The 20,173-nt window shown below is 41.7% G+C and overlaps 1 protein-coding gene across 2 annotated transcripts in view; it reads left to right on the forward strand.

Moving 5' to 3' along the window:
• Window positions 1-20,173, forward strand: part of unc5db (unc-5 netrin receptor Db) — a 228,525-nt gene that overhangs the window by 99,610 nt on the left and 108,742 nt on the right. For both annotated transcript variants that reach the window (XM_028033289.1, XM_028033290.1), the window contains exon 2: window positions 7,875-8,087. In XM_028033289.1, coding sequence (XP_027889090.1) covers window positions 7,875-8,087 — 213 coding nt within the window. The remainder of the gene's footprint in view (window positions 1-7,874; window positions 8,088-20,173) is intronic.

The following is a 20,173-nucleotide window of genomic DNA, read 5'->3' on the forward strand; positions in this document are numbered from 1 at the left end:
GACCTAGTTGACCTTTTGACCTCTAAACTTTCATTAATATCTTCAAAGCCAAAGCGGCACAAACAAAAGATTTTGCTGCACAAGCTTGTGCAAACCAGCACAAACGTCTGATTTGAAGAAGGTGGGTGGGGTCAACTTCACTCGGGTTATTTTTGCTGTTTTTGATACTTTTTGTCCCTGGTCCGGTTGGTCCAGTTTTTCAGCGGTGTCAGTCCACCCTGTCTGCTGTGACGCAGTGCTGAGAGACTGAGTCAACTTTTGAATTTCACATCAGCGACATCAAAGGCGCTCCTGAGCTGTCCAGGTCTGATCGCTGTTTGAACATTAGATGGAGGGACGCCGATTCAGCCGAGAAGCTCACTGTGATGTCATATCTCTCTGCTACAGCTAAAAGGAACTATTACCGATATTACCCTCACAGAAGCTCAATCCAAACTAATCCTTCGGATTAGGATTAGTATAAAGAATAGAAATGAAAGGGAAATTTTACTTTAGAAAGGTTTGCTTCTCTCTCTCTCTTTGTAGATTGAATCCAGTGTGAGCAATGTTTGAGGTAACCAAAGTATAAAGATGTCGATGTGCAGCTGGAGGTAAAGATATGCAGACTCAGGAAGTCTAAGTTGAACCTCGGACACTTTTAGAGTTGAGTCTTGTCTTAGACTAAGTTTTATGAGAGGTGTGGAAAAGAGGAGTCTCCACTCTGACTTGGCTGTACAGCAAACAAAGTCGGTTTGTTGTTCTATAAGCATTAAAGCAGCTTTCAAAATGGCTTCTTCTTCTTTTTGGTTTTTATTGGCAGCTGACAATAAGCGTCTGTTGTGTACGCAAGTGCACAATTTACAAGTCAATTTATTTTCTTAATTAATTTTGACTTTCTTCTAATTCTCAACCAATCAAACTCCGGCTCCTATCAGCTCACTTCCTGTGAAAGAGCTGGGTTTGAGGCTGGAGCACAAGATGGCCGCCACAGAGGACGCACCCACATGGTAACAAACAAACATTTCAGCAGTACCTTGCTAGACAACAGAATGTTAGTAATTACACACTCTGGGACTAAAATAGAACTTCTGCTTCTTAACAGACTACCAAAAATAAACACTGAAAAAAAAAGGAATGTCTTTAGTTTTCAAGATTCTTTGCTAAGTTAATTTGCAGGCAATATAGTAAAGAAGTACAAATATAATCCATATAAACAAGCAGCAAATATTGTTTATGCTAAACATTTTTCATTTGTCAATTAGAGCTGAGGCCTTTGGATGCGTCTTTATGAAACTTGTATCCAACTCTAATTATATTCTCCAGGCTCACACGGTGTTCTCTATTATACTGTCTAAAATCTAATTTGTGGAGGACGCCTTTGTATATCACGATACGGTGGATTAAGGGCATGAGTAAATGATTTTATGCAAAGCGGACAGAAGTTCAGGCCTTAAACTACAGTGCCTCCTAGCTGTTTATTGAATCAGTTATAGATTCTGAAGCGAAACATAAAAGTGGGATGAATCATAAATTGATAGTGAGGCTCCCAACTCTCCCTCCTCTCATTACCACAGATGTTAAGGGTTTGTGAGGGTCGGCGCTGTGGAAAAAGGTCATCCAAACTCATGCTACTGAAGCTTATGTGGAAATAAAATCGTTATTGATAATGTCAGATGTTTTAAGCGATGGAAGAGTTATGGATGCAACACGTTGGAATGACGCACAACGTTTTAGAAACTGTGTGATGCTGCGAGGATCCAGTTGCACATTGTCTGAGAAAAAGCCAGACCATCGTCCTCCGACCACTTCCTGTTATTTTCCTAATTGTTTTCGCCAGCAGTAACATCTGGCTATTGATCATGTGACTTGTGTGATGTGGAAAAAAGTGTTTGCGTTGCAGTTTTTCAAAATGCACGTATTTCAGTACGGTTAAAAAAAACAAAAAACACCCAATCCTAATGCAAAAAACATAAGTTCTTTATGAAATTGGTGTGTTAACTTATTTTTGTAATTTCAATTCAACCATAGAATTCCAATTCTATGGTTAATGGAAAAGCAGCTATTGATGAAATAAGGTAATGGCACGATATCCCATAATTTGATAGGAATCAACTTATCGCTTGTTTAGATTTGCCCGCTTCAGAAGGATTAGTTTTTAGTGTTTAGAAGCAGAACAGCCTTGACGTGGCTGCGGTGCGACGGTGTGTGATGAAGCCTCTGCCGTGCCGCTCCTTCATCAAACGCCGTCCATGTCTCGAGCCTCTCTTTGCATACCCAAACAGGAGGAGCAATGCTTGTTGAACCTGGCACGTCTCTGAGAGACGGCGGATCTAAATCTGTTTTTGTTGAACACGGGTCCCCTGGCTCGGAGGCGTCGTCAGCCGTCCTGATACCCAGGTGCGTTTATCTGCTGCAGCGTCTGACTCTGCCGCCAAGTCAGGTGGAAACCTGTGACAGGCAGCCAGCAGGGCGGAGGGAGCGCTTCAAAGGCAGCGTTAAAATTAACCAGCGTAATGAGGACGTAAGTGACTTATAGGAGCCACAGTCATCTCCTTCATTAAGGCCGATATTTATGAGCATCCATCACAGGTAGAGCAGCAGGCTCCACGGCTGCAGGGCTTATGGAGCGTGAATTGTCACCTTGTACCAATTATCTGCTGCTTCTGAATGTGCCGAATGCCTAAGCAGTAAGAGAAAAGGACACAGCACATCATTAATGGATGGAAAGAAAGAAGCAAAGGCCGTGTCAGAGTATTTTTTTTTTGTCCACCACAGCAGCAATTAGCTGATTAGAGCGCGGACGCTCAGTGGTTACGAAGGGGCTGGATGGAGGCGCATTTTAAGCCCCGGCTGTTGTCTTAGTTATGGCTTTAAATGATGGTAAGATGTTCTTTCTGCAAAAGTAATTTTTTTTTACATTAATGTATAACAGTTTGAATGGTTTTGTGAAGAGATTGTAATAAATCATTTCAAAGCTTTTTTTTTTTCCCCCACACATTTTATGTGACTTTTATCCTGTACCAAAACAAGGTCATCTGCTAGGAGGAAATAAAATACATCAACACCAAAGAGCAGCAATAGCCCATTTCTCTAAGTGTGCACTCCTTTAAAGCTCCGGGGCCCCGTTCGGTTTTTTTTTTTGGTTTTTCATGCATAATTTTGGCCATGTTTGTGGAAATTCTGCATAAACTCTGGGTTATTTTGAGTGACTCGTCACTTTCCATATTTTTTTCTGTCTTGTTTAATATGCTTTTCAAGCCAAGTAATTGCATTACTTGTGAAAATGAAAGTTGAATATTTCTTTGGATGAAAATTGCTGCTGAAGCTAAAGTCAGCTGTGGAAAATGTGCAGATTTTTTAACATTTTTATTTTAACTTAACTGAACTGCTTAAAAAGCAATTCTGACAGCTGGAAAGAGCCAAACAACCTGGTTTTAGTATGAAAACACCTGTTGAAAAGTAAAATACTACCGACATTCACACAATCAATCCATCTGTGTCCCTCCTGCATGTTTTTCTGCAAACGACTTTCATTGCTAAGGAGTTTTTAAAAATTTGTAAACGTAATTTGCTTTCCATGGACCCCTGTGAACTGTTGGTTCACAGGGGTCAGGTATCCCACACATCTATGCCCTCTGACCCCGGCACTTTTCTCAGCCCTTCCAACTGTATAATATGTTGTAAGAGGGGCAAGGTTATTTAAAATTAACTTTACACCTTGTTATAATATTATTCCCGCATCACAAACATACCTGAAGTGTTGCCCTGGATTCTTTCATACATGTTTGAGAAATCCTTTAATCTCCATGGCAACCATTCAGCTGTGAAACACACCTGGGAGGACCTAGCTCCGCCTTCCAGCTGCAGATCCTTCTCAGAGTTGCAGTATCCAAGCGTCCACCTCCTCCGCAACTCCTTCACTCAGTTCCTTCAGACTAGCCAGCAGAAATTAGTAAACACCTGCTGGAACTGCACATCTGGTGAGCTCATTACAGGAGCTGCTTCTCAGAGCAACACTGGTAAAAACGTTGTTTAAAAGGTTAACAGAAGAGCCATGTTGTGATGACTTCCTGAAGGCGGAGTTTCAGAAAGAGCAGGAGTTTTTAAAGAGACAGTGGCCCAATTTCCAAGCTTTAAATTATGAAGTCATAAACAGCATTTTTTTTGACAGCTGCAGGTAATATAATTTGTTGATTGTGGTATAAAATATATAATACTGTCCCTTTAATATGCTGTAACGAATTTCCGAACTGTGTTTAAACTGTATTTTATTTTTTTGTTACAAGCTCCTGGTGAACAACAGTCAGCTTATTCATGCATTATTTTCTGTTTCCTCCAAGCGATTTCATCTCTGTAGCTATTAAATATGCAAATATATGATCATATCTTCATATTAAGGTGAACATTATAATGATAATAAATCATTACAAATCACAAGAATGGTGAAGTAAAAAAAATTTTTTCTTGGATGCATAAGATTGAAATTGCTACATAGAGATAATTAGGTCAAACCTGTAAGCAGAATGCAGCTTATGGCATCACAGGTATCTTGATTTAGCCCCAGAGGAAGAGTCTGTCTTCACTGGAAAGCTCACTTTCTGAAATGAATGCGGTGAAAGGCAAGCAGCTCTGTAATAGAGAGCTGCAGAGGGCAGGTTTAGCTCTGCTGGCGCGAGAGTTGCTGACAGAAGGGAGCTGCCCTGAGACAGAGCGGGGCAGCAGCTGGAGGCGGAGCAGAGCGGGGACAGGGAGCTGGGGACAGGGGCCCGACTGAAGACTGGAGTCCAGAACCATGAGAGAGAGAGACGGACCGAGGCAGAATGAACCAAGAACTGAAATTTAAAATTTCAACAAAGTCTCAATTTAATGTGACTGAGTTTGAGCTGCTTTGTAAAGAAAAATATGTAAATTCTCTGGGTGGAGACTAGGGATGCACGGATCCACTTTCTTCATTTCCGATGCCGACATGAAGTTTTCGTGTCGGCCGATATGATCTGATACAGAAAAACTGTACTGATTATACATTTTTTTAATGGGTTGACAACAGTACCCGAGTCGCTCCTTTTTTTTTTAAAACACAGACATAGATTAATTTGATAACTCTGCTCCAGTATAGCACACTTAAATACACCAAGAGCTTCACAAGCTTGGTCAAACATGTTAGCACAACTTTTACCTGTTCAGTCAGTGCAATTAGGAATAGAACAGCAAATGTAGAATAAATAATAGAGGAACTTTTACACGCTTGACTGCCTTGGTCAGACGTGTTATAAATAAACTGCATCAAACCTTTTTTCAAATGGTTCAGAAAGTGAAGTTAGGAATCCTAAACATAAGTTCAAATAAATAGCAAGACATGACGTCACTCAGAGCACAAAGTATAGAATTAGACTGAATAGATCTGCCCTGATGAACTTGGCTTGTCGTCACCGACACCCGATCTAGGATACTAGGATAGGATAATGTTTTCATTATCGTAACCGATACAGATATTAGTATCGGATCGGAGCATCTCTACTGGAGGCGTAATCTACTGGTGGAGTAGATATTCACTCAGTATTGACACTTTTTTTAAAAAATAAAATGGTGGTTTTTGGGTTGTAACACTGCAGAATGTGAAAATGGTCACGCTCTGCTGCAGACATATTCTATTCGTAGCTAAACGTAGGGGAGGGGCTTAGGCATAGGAGGAAATACTCCAACGAATGAGTGACCAAGCACAAGTGCGAGAGTAGCAGGTGTTGAAATAAAACACACATTAATATATGTCATCTTAAACAATAGGTTGCCATTTATCATGTTTTTCTGTGTAGTTATTTGCAGTTTTTTTTCTTTTTTATGTCTGTGTGCTCTGACTTTAATTGAATATAAAACATCAGCCAAACTGAGCTCTAATGAGAATCATATCTGCTGAAAACTGTGTAATATCTCTTCTCTAATATGTGATGTTTTCTTTACTCTCATTGTAATCGGCCTCCTGAGCCTTCTGCCTTCCTGTTTAGTAGCTTATTTAAAAGTCAATTTAATGCCCATTCTTTTCCTAAATTGCATTAGATGTAATTGCAGCAATCATTTATCCACACCGCTTTAAAGGAACGCTCTTTTTTTCTTCAGGTTTGCCACACTCAAACATCGCTCAACGATGGGAAAGTTGGCGAAACAACTGGGTGTTAATGTGTGCAGCTGAAACGTGATACATGATGAGCATTACTGTACACTCAGCAGGTTTTAAGAAGAAAAAAAATACCTGCAAATTTGTAGAGACACAGCAAAGACGGAGCTGCTTGACAGTTTGGCTCCAGAACAGCTTTTCAACAGACACCAGTGGTGTAAGAGGCCTGGATTGCACCAAGTTTTATAGTATATATATACAGTATATATATATATATATATATATATATATATATATATATACAGTATGTGTGTGTGTGTGTGTGAGGCCTTGTATTTGATATAGTGTAAGGCCCATTTCCCCAAGAAATACTGCATTGTGAGGACTCGCTGCATCTTATGGGCCTTGAGCCACATAAGAAGACATGCTATGTGTGTGTAAATTACTACATACAGACGACCACTTTCACAATATTTACCCATCCCTTCTTCACTTTTCTCCTTTCACCATTCCTTCAGTATGTATAGAATTATCAAGTCTATTTTTTTTCCAATTTTGAAAATGACGCCCCATCTCTCCGTGTGTTTTACCAATATAAAAGTAGAACATACTTCAGCATAATGTGTTAGAAGAAGACATCATGTAAATATACGTATTAGCATCAACCCAACGAGCAATAGAAAGAAAAAAAAAGAAAAAACATAATAACAGCAGTATGAATAATAAAATGGAGTATATTCAGTCTAAATATGGTGGCCATCCATCTGCCAGCAGGTAATGTCAGCATATTATTCCTGTTTGTTTATTTCATTTCCTGTTGGAGTGCGCCTCCTCTCTACACCTGCATCCATTCATTTACCCATTTAACAAGGACAACATCGATAGAGAGCCATGGAGAGAGGTCAGATTCGATTTCAGGGGACAAAGTTGGATGTGATGGGGAGTGGGTGGTGGTGGTGGGGGAAGCGGGTAGTAATGGCTTTCCTGGGCTTTTTACAGCACTGAATAGCTCAACTGGAGCCGCTTTGATGGGCTGAGGGTGCTGTTCTTAGAAGGAGCTCAAACGTCCTGTTCCTCATTGTTCCCGAACACAGCGCGCCTCTGCTCCGGAGGAAGCAGGAACAGCACACCGTGGAAGGCAACGACTTGGCTTATAGATGAAGAAGAAGGAAAAAAACACTCCAAGTCGCTCTGCCTCACTCTTCAAGATCTGCCTGTTTCAAACCTGTTGTTAGACTGATGAGCTGCCATGACGAAGAACAGTGGAGAACCAGGCTGTGCTTTTTGCTAACGTCAAACAAAAACAGTAACGTGACATGAAGCTTCATTAAAGCTGGAGTCCTGCTTGCTGCTGGCACAAAAAGCCTGTTTTGCTTTGAATCAGAATCCAGGCTGAGATGCGATGCATTCAGACTCCACTGCCACAATTTGGGTAATCAGCCTCCTCCTAATTCCTCTCCACTTGTTCCTTTCTGATTTCATTTATCCGCAAATTGCTGTGAGGGGAGCAGGTCTGCTAGAACAAGAAGGAGACGGGGGAATTATTTTGCTGTGCTTTGGCTTCTGATGAATAGAGAGCTGTCATTTGAGCTTTCTTTTGAAAATCCCGAGCACTTCTTCCATACTTTTGTTAGCAAAAATAAAGCAAAACTAACAGCTTTTTTTTGTTGTTGTCTTTTTGTTGCTAACTCGTGAAACCGACAGGAAACAGCTCTTGTGTTTGGCAGACTGCCAGTTCCTGTTTTTAGCCTGAATCATTGACAGAAGTGCTGTGTGTTTGCAGGCGCCCCGGCTGGCCAGGCCGACACGCTGCCCTCGGCGCAGGGCACACTGCCGCACTTCATCCAGGAGCCAGAGGACGCCTACATCGTGAAAAGCAATCCCATCAAGCTGCGCTGCCGAGCCACGCCCGCCTTACAGATCTTCTTCAAATGCAACGGGGAATGGGTGCACCAGAACGAACACACGTCCCAGGAGTATAAAGACCTCAACACCGGTAAGGTCTGCTTTTCATCGAATGAGAGCATAAACCATAAGGAAAACATGAAAGGAATTCACCGGAAATAAGGTGATGCATTATTTAAAGAGGTCGCAGACTACTTCCTGTGACCAACGTGGATACAGATTTGTTGCATAACCTCAGTTTTGTAAGAGAGTCGCCTAGGAACGTACCAATCCACATTTTTCCACTACCGATATCGATACAGATATTTATCGGTCGGCCGATACATGAAAACAGAGCTGAACTGAGTTGAAACATTTCTTTTTCTAAAAGGGACATGAAGGCACTAAATTACAAATTTATTTCATGACTCCACACATTTAAATACACCAACAGCATCTCAAGCTTGGTCAAACATTTAATAACATTTTTTACAATATCGGTCCCGATAGGTTCATCTCTAGTAGTGCGTGTGGGCGGAGCTCCGGGTTTGACTCTGAGCCTGAACTGGAAAAATGATGTTCTTCTTTCTGATCACTTTTAGATGATAGACAGTATGCATATCTCCTGGTAAATATGTATTTAAGTATCACCCATATCACAATTTTCAATAGTAAAGTTATCTCTAATTTTCCTCCTTTCTAGGGACAGTTTCACGTTAGCTATTTAGCTAAAATAATGAAACACATTTTTTTATTGTACTTGCTGGCTGTAATGGTGAACGGCAGCGTTTATTTGCAGTTCTGTGAATTTCACAGTTAGGTTTCTCACTCGCCTCCAGGGCAGCGCTCTTTCTTTCCTCTCTGGTGAGAAGTTTTTGCTAGAATGCAGTCGTTGATTCTAATAGCTTCAATGCAGCAACTTTCCTCTAAGAAGGTACAGAATGAGAATTTCACTTAGCTGCGAAATTCGTCAGCTACTGGCACGTGTCATTTACCAGCACAGAGGCCGCCGGCTTTCACTCGCTTTGATCAGCGCTCCTCCTGTACGCGCTGCGTTCAGACGACGCATCGTTGCAGCGTTTCACTCTGAGGACGGACGAGTTGAGGTTCCGAATGTCGGACGGTTTAAGCCAGGGGTGGGCAACTCCAGGCCTCGAGGGCCGGTCTCCTGCAACTTTTAGATGCATCTCTACTTCCACACACCTGAGTCAAATAATGAGGTCATTAGCAGGACTCTGGAGAACCTGACTGCACTCGTTGAGGTGATTCAGCTGTTGGATTCAAGTGTGTTGGACCAGGGAGACATCTAAGAGTTGCAGGACACCGGCCCTCGAGGACCAGGATTGCCCACCCCTGGTTTAAGCCCTGATGCGGACGGACGGCAGCTCGGCCCGTTCACATGTGCAGCTGGTTCCTGGCAGGCCGAGCTGAACTGGGAAATTCTGCAGGACGTCAGCACAATGAGCATTCCTACCAGCCGTCACTCAGAGCGATGCAGGGGATTGTAGATTTGTTACACCAGCAGTTTGTTCCGACTGAGAACATCATGAAATTAGGAAATGTTAGAGTGACTGAACTGTTCACATCACTGATTTAGAGGAACTAATATGAGTTGTTTAAATCAAACACGTGTGACTCATATTTTTGAAGCACAGAGTTGGTTCAGAGTATTATGAGTTTAATATATTTCATAGACAAATACTACCCTGTTATGTTTGGTTTGAGAATGATGAGGGATAAGGCGGCGCTCGGCTCCACCCTGGTGTTTTGCACAGCTGAATGGTTGCCATGGGCAATTAAAAGATTTCTCAAAAATGCAGTAGAATCAAAGCAACCCTTAATAAATTTGTGATTTGCCTTGTCCGCCAGACAGAACATGTGAATCCCCCACTCAGCTCCTTCAGACTAGCCAGCAGCAATTAGCAAACATCTGGTGGAACTGAGCATCAGCTCAGCTCATTATAGGAGCTACTTATCTGTGCAAAGCTGGTAAAAACCAGAGTTAATAGAGGAGCCATGTTGTGTTAACTTCCGGAATGTGAAAGAGCAAGAGTTTCTTAAAGGTACAGAAGCCCAATTTCAAGGCACTAAATTACAATGTCAATTTTTTAAAGTCATATTTGAAATGTACAGCATTTTTATAATGATGCTATTAAATGGCAAAATGTGACTAGAAGACATAGTACTGCCCCTTTAAGTGTTCTGCATCTGTTTTGAAGCGCCTACCACCAGCAACATTGTATTACAACATTTCTTTTAATGTGTATCTCCATCTGAGTAAAAACAAATCTAGGTTTGCTATTCTTGTGTGTTGGCCCCTAGAAATCCTTCTAATAGCCCCAGACGTCGCCCGAGCCACACCTTGGACACTCCTGGTTCAGAACAATAACCATTCACTCTCATCCAGCCCAGACTGGACGGATGTTCTGCTCCTGTTTTTCCAAAGCAATGTTCAAGATCAGCTAATGCTTCTGACTGTTGGTGTCTATTAGCTCCACGCTGCAGCTCATTGGTTCATGTTTAGCTGCAAATAATTGATACCAATTTATCACCTAATGCACAACAAGCATGCTTCTAATCTCTATGACTTTTTTAAATTTACCTTATTGTTATCATGGATACTAAACTAAAATCACAGCAGCCAGAAGAATCCAGGTTCACTTTTGGGCAGAATCTCATTGGGTATGAAAACTGGTTTATTTTATGGCCTATGACTATAGTTGAGACTGTCTGATACTACCAACTGATGCCAAAGCACAAAAAAAAAAGAAAGAAATCTGTCAAACCTACAGCAGAATATTATAGGAAAAAACACATCCTAGACATAAACAACAACTCTACATACGACTCAAGCCAGCAAAATGTGCTAAAAATACATGATTAAAATCTTCAATTTTCTTTTCTCTACCTCCCAACAATAAGAAAGTCAAAAAGCGTTCCTTTATTAAAGCTGTACGTCTTCAGACAGTGAGGCTGCGCTGAAATAAAAAGAAGAAACCCTGACTTGTTTAAACCCCCCAGTGTCCTCATAAATCCAGACTTTTCCGCTGAGTAAATATCCGTCCTGGTGCCGCAGACATTCAGTTCCAGCTTAACTTTTTCATATGAGGATGAGCTTGCAGCTCACTGTCGTTGGATTTAATGATGCGACTGATGCTGAGCACATCCAGCCCCACCCACCCTGACCTTCAGTCTGTTCTCCTGAGCCACATGTTGCTGCATGTTCGACTGACATGTTGCTCTTCTGGAATGCTTTGCTACTTTTCAGTCAGACGTAACAGCAGGATGTTGTCTGGAAAACAGAAGAGAGACTTCTTTTCGGCCAGCGCTGCTTCTGGGATCAGAACCCGTTCTTTTTTTGACCATCCTGTTTCTCATTGTTGAATCTTTCTGCCTCTCGAAAGAGTCTTTATCTGCATTTATCTGGACCGTAGAACTGTGCAAACTGGAATTACGAAAGTAAATTTGCTTAACTGAACCACACCTATTTGGAAAAAGACTTTTTGTGCAATGAAAACACACTTTTAAAAATTTTTTTCGCATAATATAACAATGTTACTCATGTACAGAAAAAACTATGGTGTTGTAAAACTACTCCTAAAATTATTATTTTTCCCAAAGTAGTCAAGTAAATATAACAAGTTAATTTCCCATTTCTGGCTCTGAGTACAGTAAAAAAAAAAAAAAAAGAAATGTTTATCTTCATTCTTATTTGAACAAGGGGAGTATTTACACATACACTGCTGTTTTTTCCTTTTAATAATTGAAAGTATGATTTGAACATTGCTGTTTTTATATTTAGTGTAGTTATTTATGTCTAATATTAACATTTGTTATCTTCAATAAGTCTTTGAAGAATCTAAATGAAGGAGTTACATCAACATTTCATTTTCCCTTTGGGATTAATAAAATGTTTCTGAATTTGAATTGAATTGAATTTGAATCTGAAACAGATCAAATAAAAAAAGCCATAATGATGGAAATCCCTAGAGGTGGAGAGATGGTGAAGTCTCTCTTTTGAATGTGAGCTTTTAGTTTCACTGGACGATGTTTATTTGTAGTTTTTTTGTTATTTTGTTATAAATTGCTGAATCAGAAATATTCCTTTGCCTATTGGATAGTTTGGATCAAAATCAGACGTAATTCCAGGTCAGAGTTTTGTGTTCCATAAGATCAGTGTTTTTTTAATGTGGATTGCAATTATAGATCAATATTTAATGTCCATAAGTCAATAATTATGCTAATATTTATTTAAATGCATTGTTACTCTGCTTAAAACTCTGTCCCGCTGGATTCATGGGGCCTCAGGCAAACAAGCTACCAACTAATGTCAGAGTTCTTGTTAAACATGACACATCATCGTTACGTTTTACCCTCTCATATGCGTTTCTGCTTCGGATTATGATGTATAAATGAAGCAGAGGCTTGCCACAGCAATTCTGCATCATTAGTTTTCACCACGTGCAGGCATGCTGATTGGAGGATGGAGCTTTCAACGTCCTGAATGGATTTCTGGCCAACAACAAAGCCGATGTGACGCCTCGGCTGGAGGGCGCCGTGGTTACAGGCTGCTGGAAAGCTGTCTGTCTCCTATTCATGAAGGTCCCTCCACAGGAAACAGCCTTTAATTACTTCTGGAAGTTCATTATGGTGTGACTGCTGTGCTGTGAAATTGTTGAGCTTGGTAATGGCAAAATGAGAAATTTGGAGCCGGAATTTTGCTAGGCTTGTACCATGGGGCAGAGCACGAGGGGAGAAAAGTTTTGGCTCGTCGGCGTTCGGCGGTTGGCTTATCCTTCCCACTTTGCTCGCCGTCCAGCAGGAGGGAGGCTAATCAGTGTGGATCTGACGGATGGGGGTGAGACGCCGAATCAACCAGCCTCTGCCCGCAGGCTGAAGCTCTCCACTGATGTGTTAACAAAAGGACAAAGTTGACGCTAGAAATGTCCGCAAGCAAAATTGAAATGCTTGCGGACGTTCCAGTTTAGTTTAGAAACTAAACTGGAATATAAGCAATCAGGATAGAGTTTTACTGATGTGATTTCCTAGATTTCATGACTGACTGAATGGGCTGGGGTTGGCATAATGTACCACTGACCTGCATGGAGACTCAGGGGGAGTTCTGATGAGGGCCGTGGCTCACCTCCCCGGGCGACATTCAATACGGGGCGCTATCATGGGAAGAATTTTCTGTGTTTTTATTTTCCTGCATGCGGACAGACAGAACTAGCCATGCACCGTTGATGAATAACGACAGGAGAAGAAAATGTTTCTTGACACTGTGTGCAAAGAAAAGCAGCAGCAAAGCGCCACGGTGAACGTGGCGACCTTGAAGCAATCCCTCGCTCTTGTGCTAAACGAAGACTTTCTCAGCCACTGCAGAAACAGTAACTCTTCATCTCAAGACCGAGCACATCCACGTCCTTCACGTTCATACGGACAAACCGAGGGAAAATCATTTTCAGGAGCCGACGCCTGCCTGAAGGAGCAGGATCCTGAACCGACATCAGTGTAAAAAGCTGCAGAGGCTCAGCAGCTGGCTGTTACTTTAACCTCAGGCTAGAGCTTGTGTTAAGCCTGGCAGCTCCCTGCGATGAATGACAGCCGGGCGAAGCTAACACCCTGAAGCTGCTCTTCAAGCTAAATATATATATATATTTCCTTTTTTTTTTTTACTGTAGACATGAATAACATGAAGGTGCATGACCAATGCTGACACTTCTTAGATGCAACTCCTCTGAGCAAAGAGCAACATTGTGTTCAGCTTTTTTACTTTGTCACAACGCAAAGAAAGAAGAAGAAAAACCGCGGAAGAGTTGCTGCAAGAAACATCACGACTGTAACAATTACTGTCTTCTCAAGTCACACCGGGTTTATTTTTACAGAACATTTCAACAACGAGGCAGTTCAAAGTGCTTTACACCATGAAAACAGAATACAGTCATCAATTAGGAAACAAGTGACAAACATTACATTTTGTCAAATAAAATTCGTCAAGCAAATATACATCAAATATATTTATCAGTGTTCCAGTTTATATTAATCAAAAGCTACTCTAAAAATGAGGGCTTTAAGCCTTGATTTAAAGATGTTTCAGCGTCTTTGCAGTTTTCTGGAAGTTTGTTCCAGGTTAATGTCACAGAGAACCTGAATGCTGCTTCTCCACTGCAAAAACTCAAAATCCTACCAAGGATTCTTGGTCTGGATTTTAGGGCAAATATTGTGGGGCACAAATTAACTTACAAGTAACTTGTCAGTAATATGTAGTACATTGTTTTAAGTCAACAATTCCTTAATTCTGATGAAAAAGTCCTCCAGGAGGACCTGAGGCAGTCATCTGAAGCCCTGAGAGAGGCAGTAGTATGTATTTCCCAGGCACACGGTCCCATATTATACCTTCAGTTATGATAAAATGCTTCATGTATCAAATATAACTTTTAAAAAATTTTACTTTGTGTTTTAGTGCCTTGAAATTGGGCCTCTGTCTCTTTAAAAACTCCTGCTCTTTCTGACACTTCACCTTCAGGAAGTCATCACAACATGGCTCCTCTATTAACCCTTTAATGTTTTTAAAAGTGTTGCCCTGAGAAGTAGCTGGTACAATGAGATAAGCTGATTCGCAGTTCCACCAGCTGTTTGCTAATTGCTGCTGGCTAGTCTGAAGGAGCTGAGTGGCGGAGTTGCGAGGGTGAGCTGCTCTGTGAGGCAGAAGCTTGGAAACTGCAGCTCTAAGGCTCTAAGGAGGATCTTCGTCCTCGAAGGCGGGGCTCGGTCTCACCAAATGTTTTGCTCAGCTGAATGGTTGCCATGGAAGATTGTAGGATTTCTCAAACATGAATGAAAGCATCAAAGCAACACTCCAGGTATGTTTTTGGAAAGGAAATAACTTTATAACATGATTGTAAAACTCCACAAAAGTAAATGTTACCTAATATTTCCCCTTTATAAACAGCAGGTTAAGTCATAGTTAATCGGTGGCAGAATCCAGGTTTCTGATTTCCAAGGGTTTCAAGTTGTCTATTCATATAGCGTACTCTCTTTCAAGCGTTGTAAAGAAAAGACTTCTCATCTCCCCTTCCATCCATCAGTTATGCTCTTACAGATGATTACAGTAAGAGCATACATGATTTCGAGAAGGAAATCTCGAAATCATTTTCGAGATGATTTCGAGAAGGAAAATTACAGATGATTTCGAGAAGGAAAATTAATGCACATTTTATAGTCATTAACTCAAATTAGCCTGAGCTTACTCATCAGCATCCGATCGTCAGTAAGTGGCTGCTGCCGCCTCTCTCTGACTGACAGCCCGTCCGCCCCTCCTCGCCCTCAGCTCCCTCATTGCTCCCGTCACTTTGCTTTCTGCCGTTTCCACCGAGGCGAGATGAAAAATTACAAGCCACTGTACCTCGGCGTGCCCTGCCTCCCGTGCGCCGGTTGGTTTACCATCTCACCGCTTTAAAGGCCTGCGGCGCTGCTAGGCGGAGTGACATCTCTTTGCTATCTGCTGGCCCAAACTTGACTAGCAATTAGAAGAGCCCGGGGAACGTCCTCGATGTGTTCCCAAGCACCGGCGCTCCTCATGTCGCTAGAACAACAGATAAAAGAGGGTTTGGGGGGGCGGCAGTCTTAATGGGATGGCTTTGTCCTGCCACCGTAATGGACAGCAACACTATGTATTGGATTAGTCCGGCTAATCAGAGGCAGAGATCAGTGAAAAATTGGAACGTTATTGATTAGGACAAGAGCCTTCAATGCCACCAGGAGCGCTTGATAGCATCTCTTATTTACCAACTAGCCTGATGAATCACCCGGCGCTGATAAAGCTGACAATGCCCTTGAGTTCCTAGCAACAACCGTTGAGGAAGGACTGCACATTTCCAGCATGAGCAGCGGAACACCTGAGGACAAGCAGGCCTGCCGAGTGTGTGCATGGATATTGATTACATTTTTATGAATTATTGTTGTCCTATGTATAAAAAAGAAAGGGGGGGGGGGGGGGGGGGAAACGGGGCTGTCGGCAGCTGTTTGCAGATTACACTTTAACAAGAACATTTGAAAGTCACTTTGAACCCTAAACGTTATGGAGAAAGTAGAGGACATCTCTCCTTGTATATTTACTTGTTTGACAGTAAAGAAGTTATTATGTGGATCGTTTCGCCGCATCTTCTCCAGCTGCAGTAATTTTCGGCGAAGCTTGACCGTAGCTGGCGGAGGGCAGTGAGGCGGCGTCGCCTTCACCCTGAGCGCCATCAACGGACCAGAATGCAACGCTGCCCCAGGGCAATTAGCATTTTAGCACTTGGAGCAGAGGTCAAGCGGCACTCTCTACCGTCCATAAACGACTCGGATGATCTGCAGCAGTGCTGCATTTATTTGATTTACTCACACAACCTTGCAGAAAAGAGCAAGTTTACTTTATTCTAACTTGCACAAAAAAATATTCCAGCAATCTCATATTTTGTCAGTCATATTTTCAATATGTTCTTCATACATAAACGTCATAGTTCCAAATTAGTTTTAGCTCCAAGTTAAATATTTAGTTGTACAAAATATTTTATTCTCCAAACTAAGCATTTAATTTCCAGACTATTTATTTTGCTAACTAAATATTCAATTTTCAAACTAAATCTTTTTTGCAAACTAAATATTGAATTTTCAAACCATCTTATTTTGAAAACTAAATATTGAATTTTCAAACTAAATCTTATTTTGAAAACTAAATATTGAATTTTCAAACTAAATCTTATTTTACAAACTGAATATTGAATTTTCAAATGACACCCCTTATATATTTCTGACAAACACATTGATATGAACTGGAAAATAAATCTAAATGCTAAAAGTCATGATAATTCCTTTCATCCAGTGGCCTGGTGAGACTCCAGGCTGTCGTTACAATTACAGGGACATTTGATAACATCTGAAGAAAATGCTGTCATGGTGTGAATCCAGCTATTTTAATACTAACAAAGATTTTTTTTCTTTTTTTTGAATTACACAAGCCTGACCGGCGTTTTAACATCAGATTATCTTCTGTGAAAGGTTTTATTCATGCTTGAAATGAACTGTTTTACATATGTGATAACCTTTCAGCAATTGTCATGCAAATCACTGTTCAGGAACGGAAAAGGGTCTTGGAGTTACCGATTCTTTTTTTTTTTTTTTTTTTGACTAAGCAGCATTCTAATATTAGATACAAGTAAAAGTTTACAGTTAAGAATAAAGAAAATATAGCCACACAAAGCATCCGCAGTACCACTCAGATTATAAATTAATCTGTCAAGTTCAAGTAACATTCCCTTAAAACTCATAATAGTCTACAATAAGCATACATGCATATGCACTGGCTACTTAGAGCAGTTTGAAGACATTATTAACCAAGTGAAACCTTCTGTTGAAACCCGGGTCATTTCCATGCAGCCCTCTGAAGTTCACAGCAATTTCTTTGTCCAATAATAACTGTCTGACGCACGAAGTGAGAGAAATATGCGAGAAGTTATATGAAAAGAATATTAGAAGAGCTAATACCAATATGGGATTAGGACTGAGCTGAATAGTGTTCAGGGAGAAGCCGTTCTGCTTTCTGCTGCTAAAGCATTTCACTGCTCTTACAGCCTGCAGGAGGTTCAGGCAGCTGTCCGTCAGGACCAGAATGCAAACCCGACAACAGAGACAGATATACATGTAAGCTATGTGCTGTAGAACTCCCAGCGCGAATGACTTACTGCTGACAGCACATGAACTGTAGATGAAGGTTCATTTTAATCAAGACACTCAGGATCGTATAGCTTAAATTTAGTTTTGGTTCAAACTCTGATCACTTCTAAAGGAAAGCTGTCAAATGCGTCGCAGCAGCACAGAACGGAGAGCTGCTGTTTGCTAAGCTACATCCAAAAGAAACGAGGAACGAGAAACGTGAGTCACATCATCATCTGGGCCTGAAGGCTTCTTCTACTGTAGAAAGAGCTACAGACCCTGGGATTCCTCAATGGTCTATTCAAGAATGAATGAATGAAGTACACATAAAAGGAAGAGAAATAACACTACACATTACTCACTATTTATCATTTATTAGAAAACCTTGAAGCTCTTATTTGGTTTGAAAATTTATGATGATAATCTTCAGTTTCACAACATCCTAAATATGCTGGATCTGTTGGATAGAGATCAGCTGACTGTGGATCCCAAGACCACTAAGATCTGCCATTTTGTAGCATAATCAAGTAACTATGTTACCTTCATTTGTTGTGAACATGTTGTATGTACAAAAAGACAAGAGAAATTTGTCTTCACAATTGGATGCCTCGAAACTGGGTCTCTGTCTCTTTAAGAAGCTCCAAACTCCGCCTTCATCAGTTATCACAACAACTCTTCTCCATTAACCCTTTAAAAACGCTCATACAAGTGGTTCGTATTTTAAGCTCAGCAGATGCGCAGTTCCACCAGGTGTTTGCTAATTGCTGCTGCCACTAGTCTGAAGGAGCTGAGTGGGGGAGAAGCAGAGGAGAGCTGCTCTGTTTTCTCTCTCTCATTTCAGTTCAATCACACAAATCAGTTCCAATTGATCCCAGTTATCAGACAGTTCAATAAGTTCAATTTATTAATCAAAGTAGTTCAATAAATTTCTAAGTACAGCCAGCAGATTGCATCGAGTCACTGACTTGCAGCAATCACAGCTCCTGGATGACTACGTAGCAACAGGAAAAAATTGCTTTCTTATGTTGTTGACTTTATAGCCATCCCTCATACCAAGCATGCATGTAGCAACAGCAGAGAGGAAAAACTCCCCATTGACAGGAAAGCATCTCCAGCAGAACCAGAACTCGGCTCGATACGAGCGGCATCTGCAACGACCGACCGGAGGTTTGAGAAGACAGAGCAGAATGCACAGAAAGAAACAGAAGGACTGATTCCAGAGGACTTTGTGTGTTAGTAAAAAGTACAGAGTTAAAGGTGGTAGTAGCTCCTTTGGTGAAAGAGTGCAAGTCACAATAACAACTCTACTAATCATTTAGCCTGAGGAAGAGCTGAACACTGAGAGTATTGCCAACTGCTTCATCTGTAAGTAGGATGTTAGGCTGATGTTCCCTTCAGGATGGAGATTGAACCTGGTGTGGCACGGCTAACAGAATACCAGACCAGGTGTAACTTCTGTGGACGGTTCTGAAAAAGCTGGACTTCACCAGCACTTTTGATGCTTTTCTCTTTTGTACAATTGAAGAATTTCTGATGGGAGCATCTGTCGGCTGAATGCAGGTGCTGCCTCTCCTGTCGTCTCATCTCCCATTGGAAGGGAACTCTCAGCTTTTCCTCTCTCGGTTGCCATGAAAACCTCCCTGCCTCACCAACTCCACGAGACGCTCAGCGTTGTATCCCATCCCCCCCCGAGACCGATCCCCTCGCCCCAGGGATCCGACTGTAAACTTGTCGCCTCCTGTCCAAGACATCTGGGTGAGCCGTCACTCATCTGCGTCACCTCAGTGTCCAACCCGGTAGTGGGGAAAGGAGAACCAGCCTCCACCGAGCTCTTTGTCCCTGTTTGTTCTAAAAGTGGCGCCGTGTTTATACTGTCAGGACTCGTGCGTTTCCCCTTTATTCGATTTTAATTGAGGCTGTTAAACCTCCCTTGGAGAAATTCAGCCATTAAACACTTGAAGTTTCAGACAAAACATGTTTCCATGCAGCATCCCGGAGTTCAATAGTTACCCGCGGAGGAGAATGTGTGGGGGGGAGGCGCTGTGTAGAGGGGGGACGAAAAACCCATTGACTTCTCTTTCCTGCCGCTGCGGCATGAGAATGTTATCACCTGAGAGCAGCGTGCCTTCAGATACTGCAGGAAGATGCTCCATTTGTGTGCGTGGGTGTTTGTGTGCATGTTTTAGAGGGTTTATGGTTGGGAAGAATTTATCAGTGTGGAGATATTGCCATGTGGGCTACATGCCTGCGACTGATTTAATGTGTTATTTGCATCGGCTACATGTTGTAAGGACATAACGAGGTGGCGCCTCGGTGTGCGGGTTTGTTCGTACGCTTATCTGGATCGACACGAGGCTCCGGTACTGTACAGCGTAAAATAATGTGTGACTTTGCAAAGTTTACAGGGCACACACACGACTCCCTCTATGTGTTGATCTGTCGGCATATAGGAGTTAAGGCTTGTGTTTGGCGTGTGTGTGTGTGTGAAGGCCTGGGAGAAGC

The sequence above is a fragment of the Xiphophorus couchianus genome, chromosome 12 (genome assembly GCF_001444195.1).
Source record: "Xiphophorus couchianus chromosome 12, X_couchianus-1.0, whole genome shotgun sequence".
Taxonomy (NCBI): domain Eukaryota; kingdom Metazoa; phylum Chordata; class Actinopteri; order Cyprinodontiformes; family Poeciliidae; genus Xiphophorus; species Xiphophorus couchianus.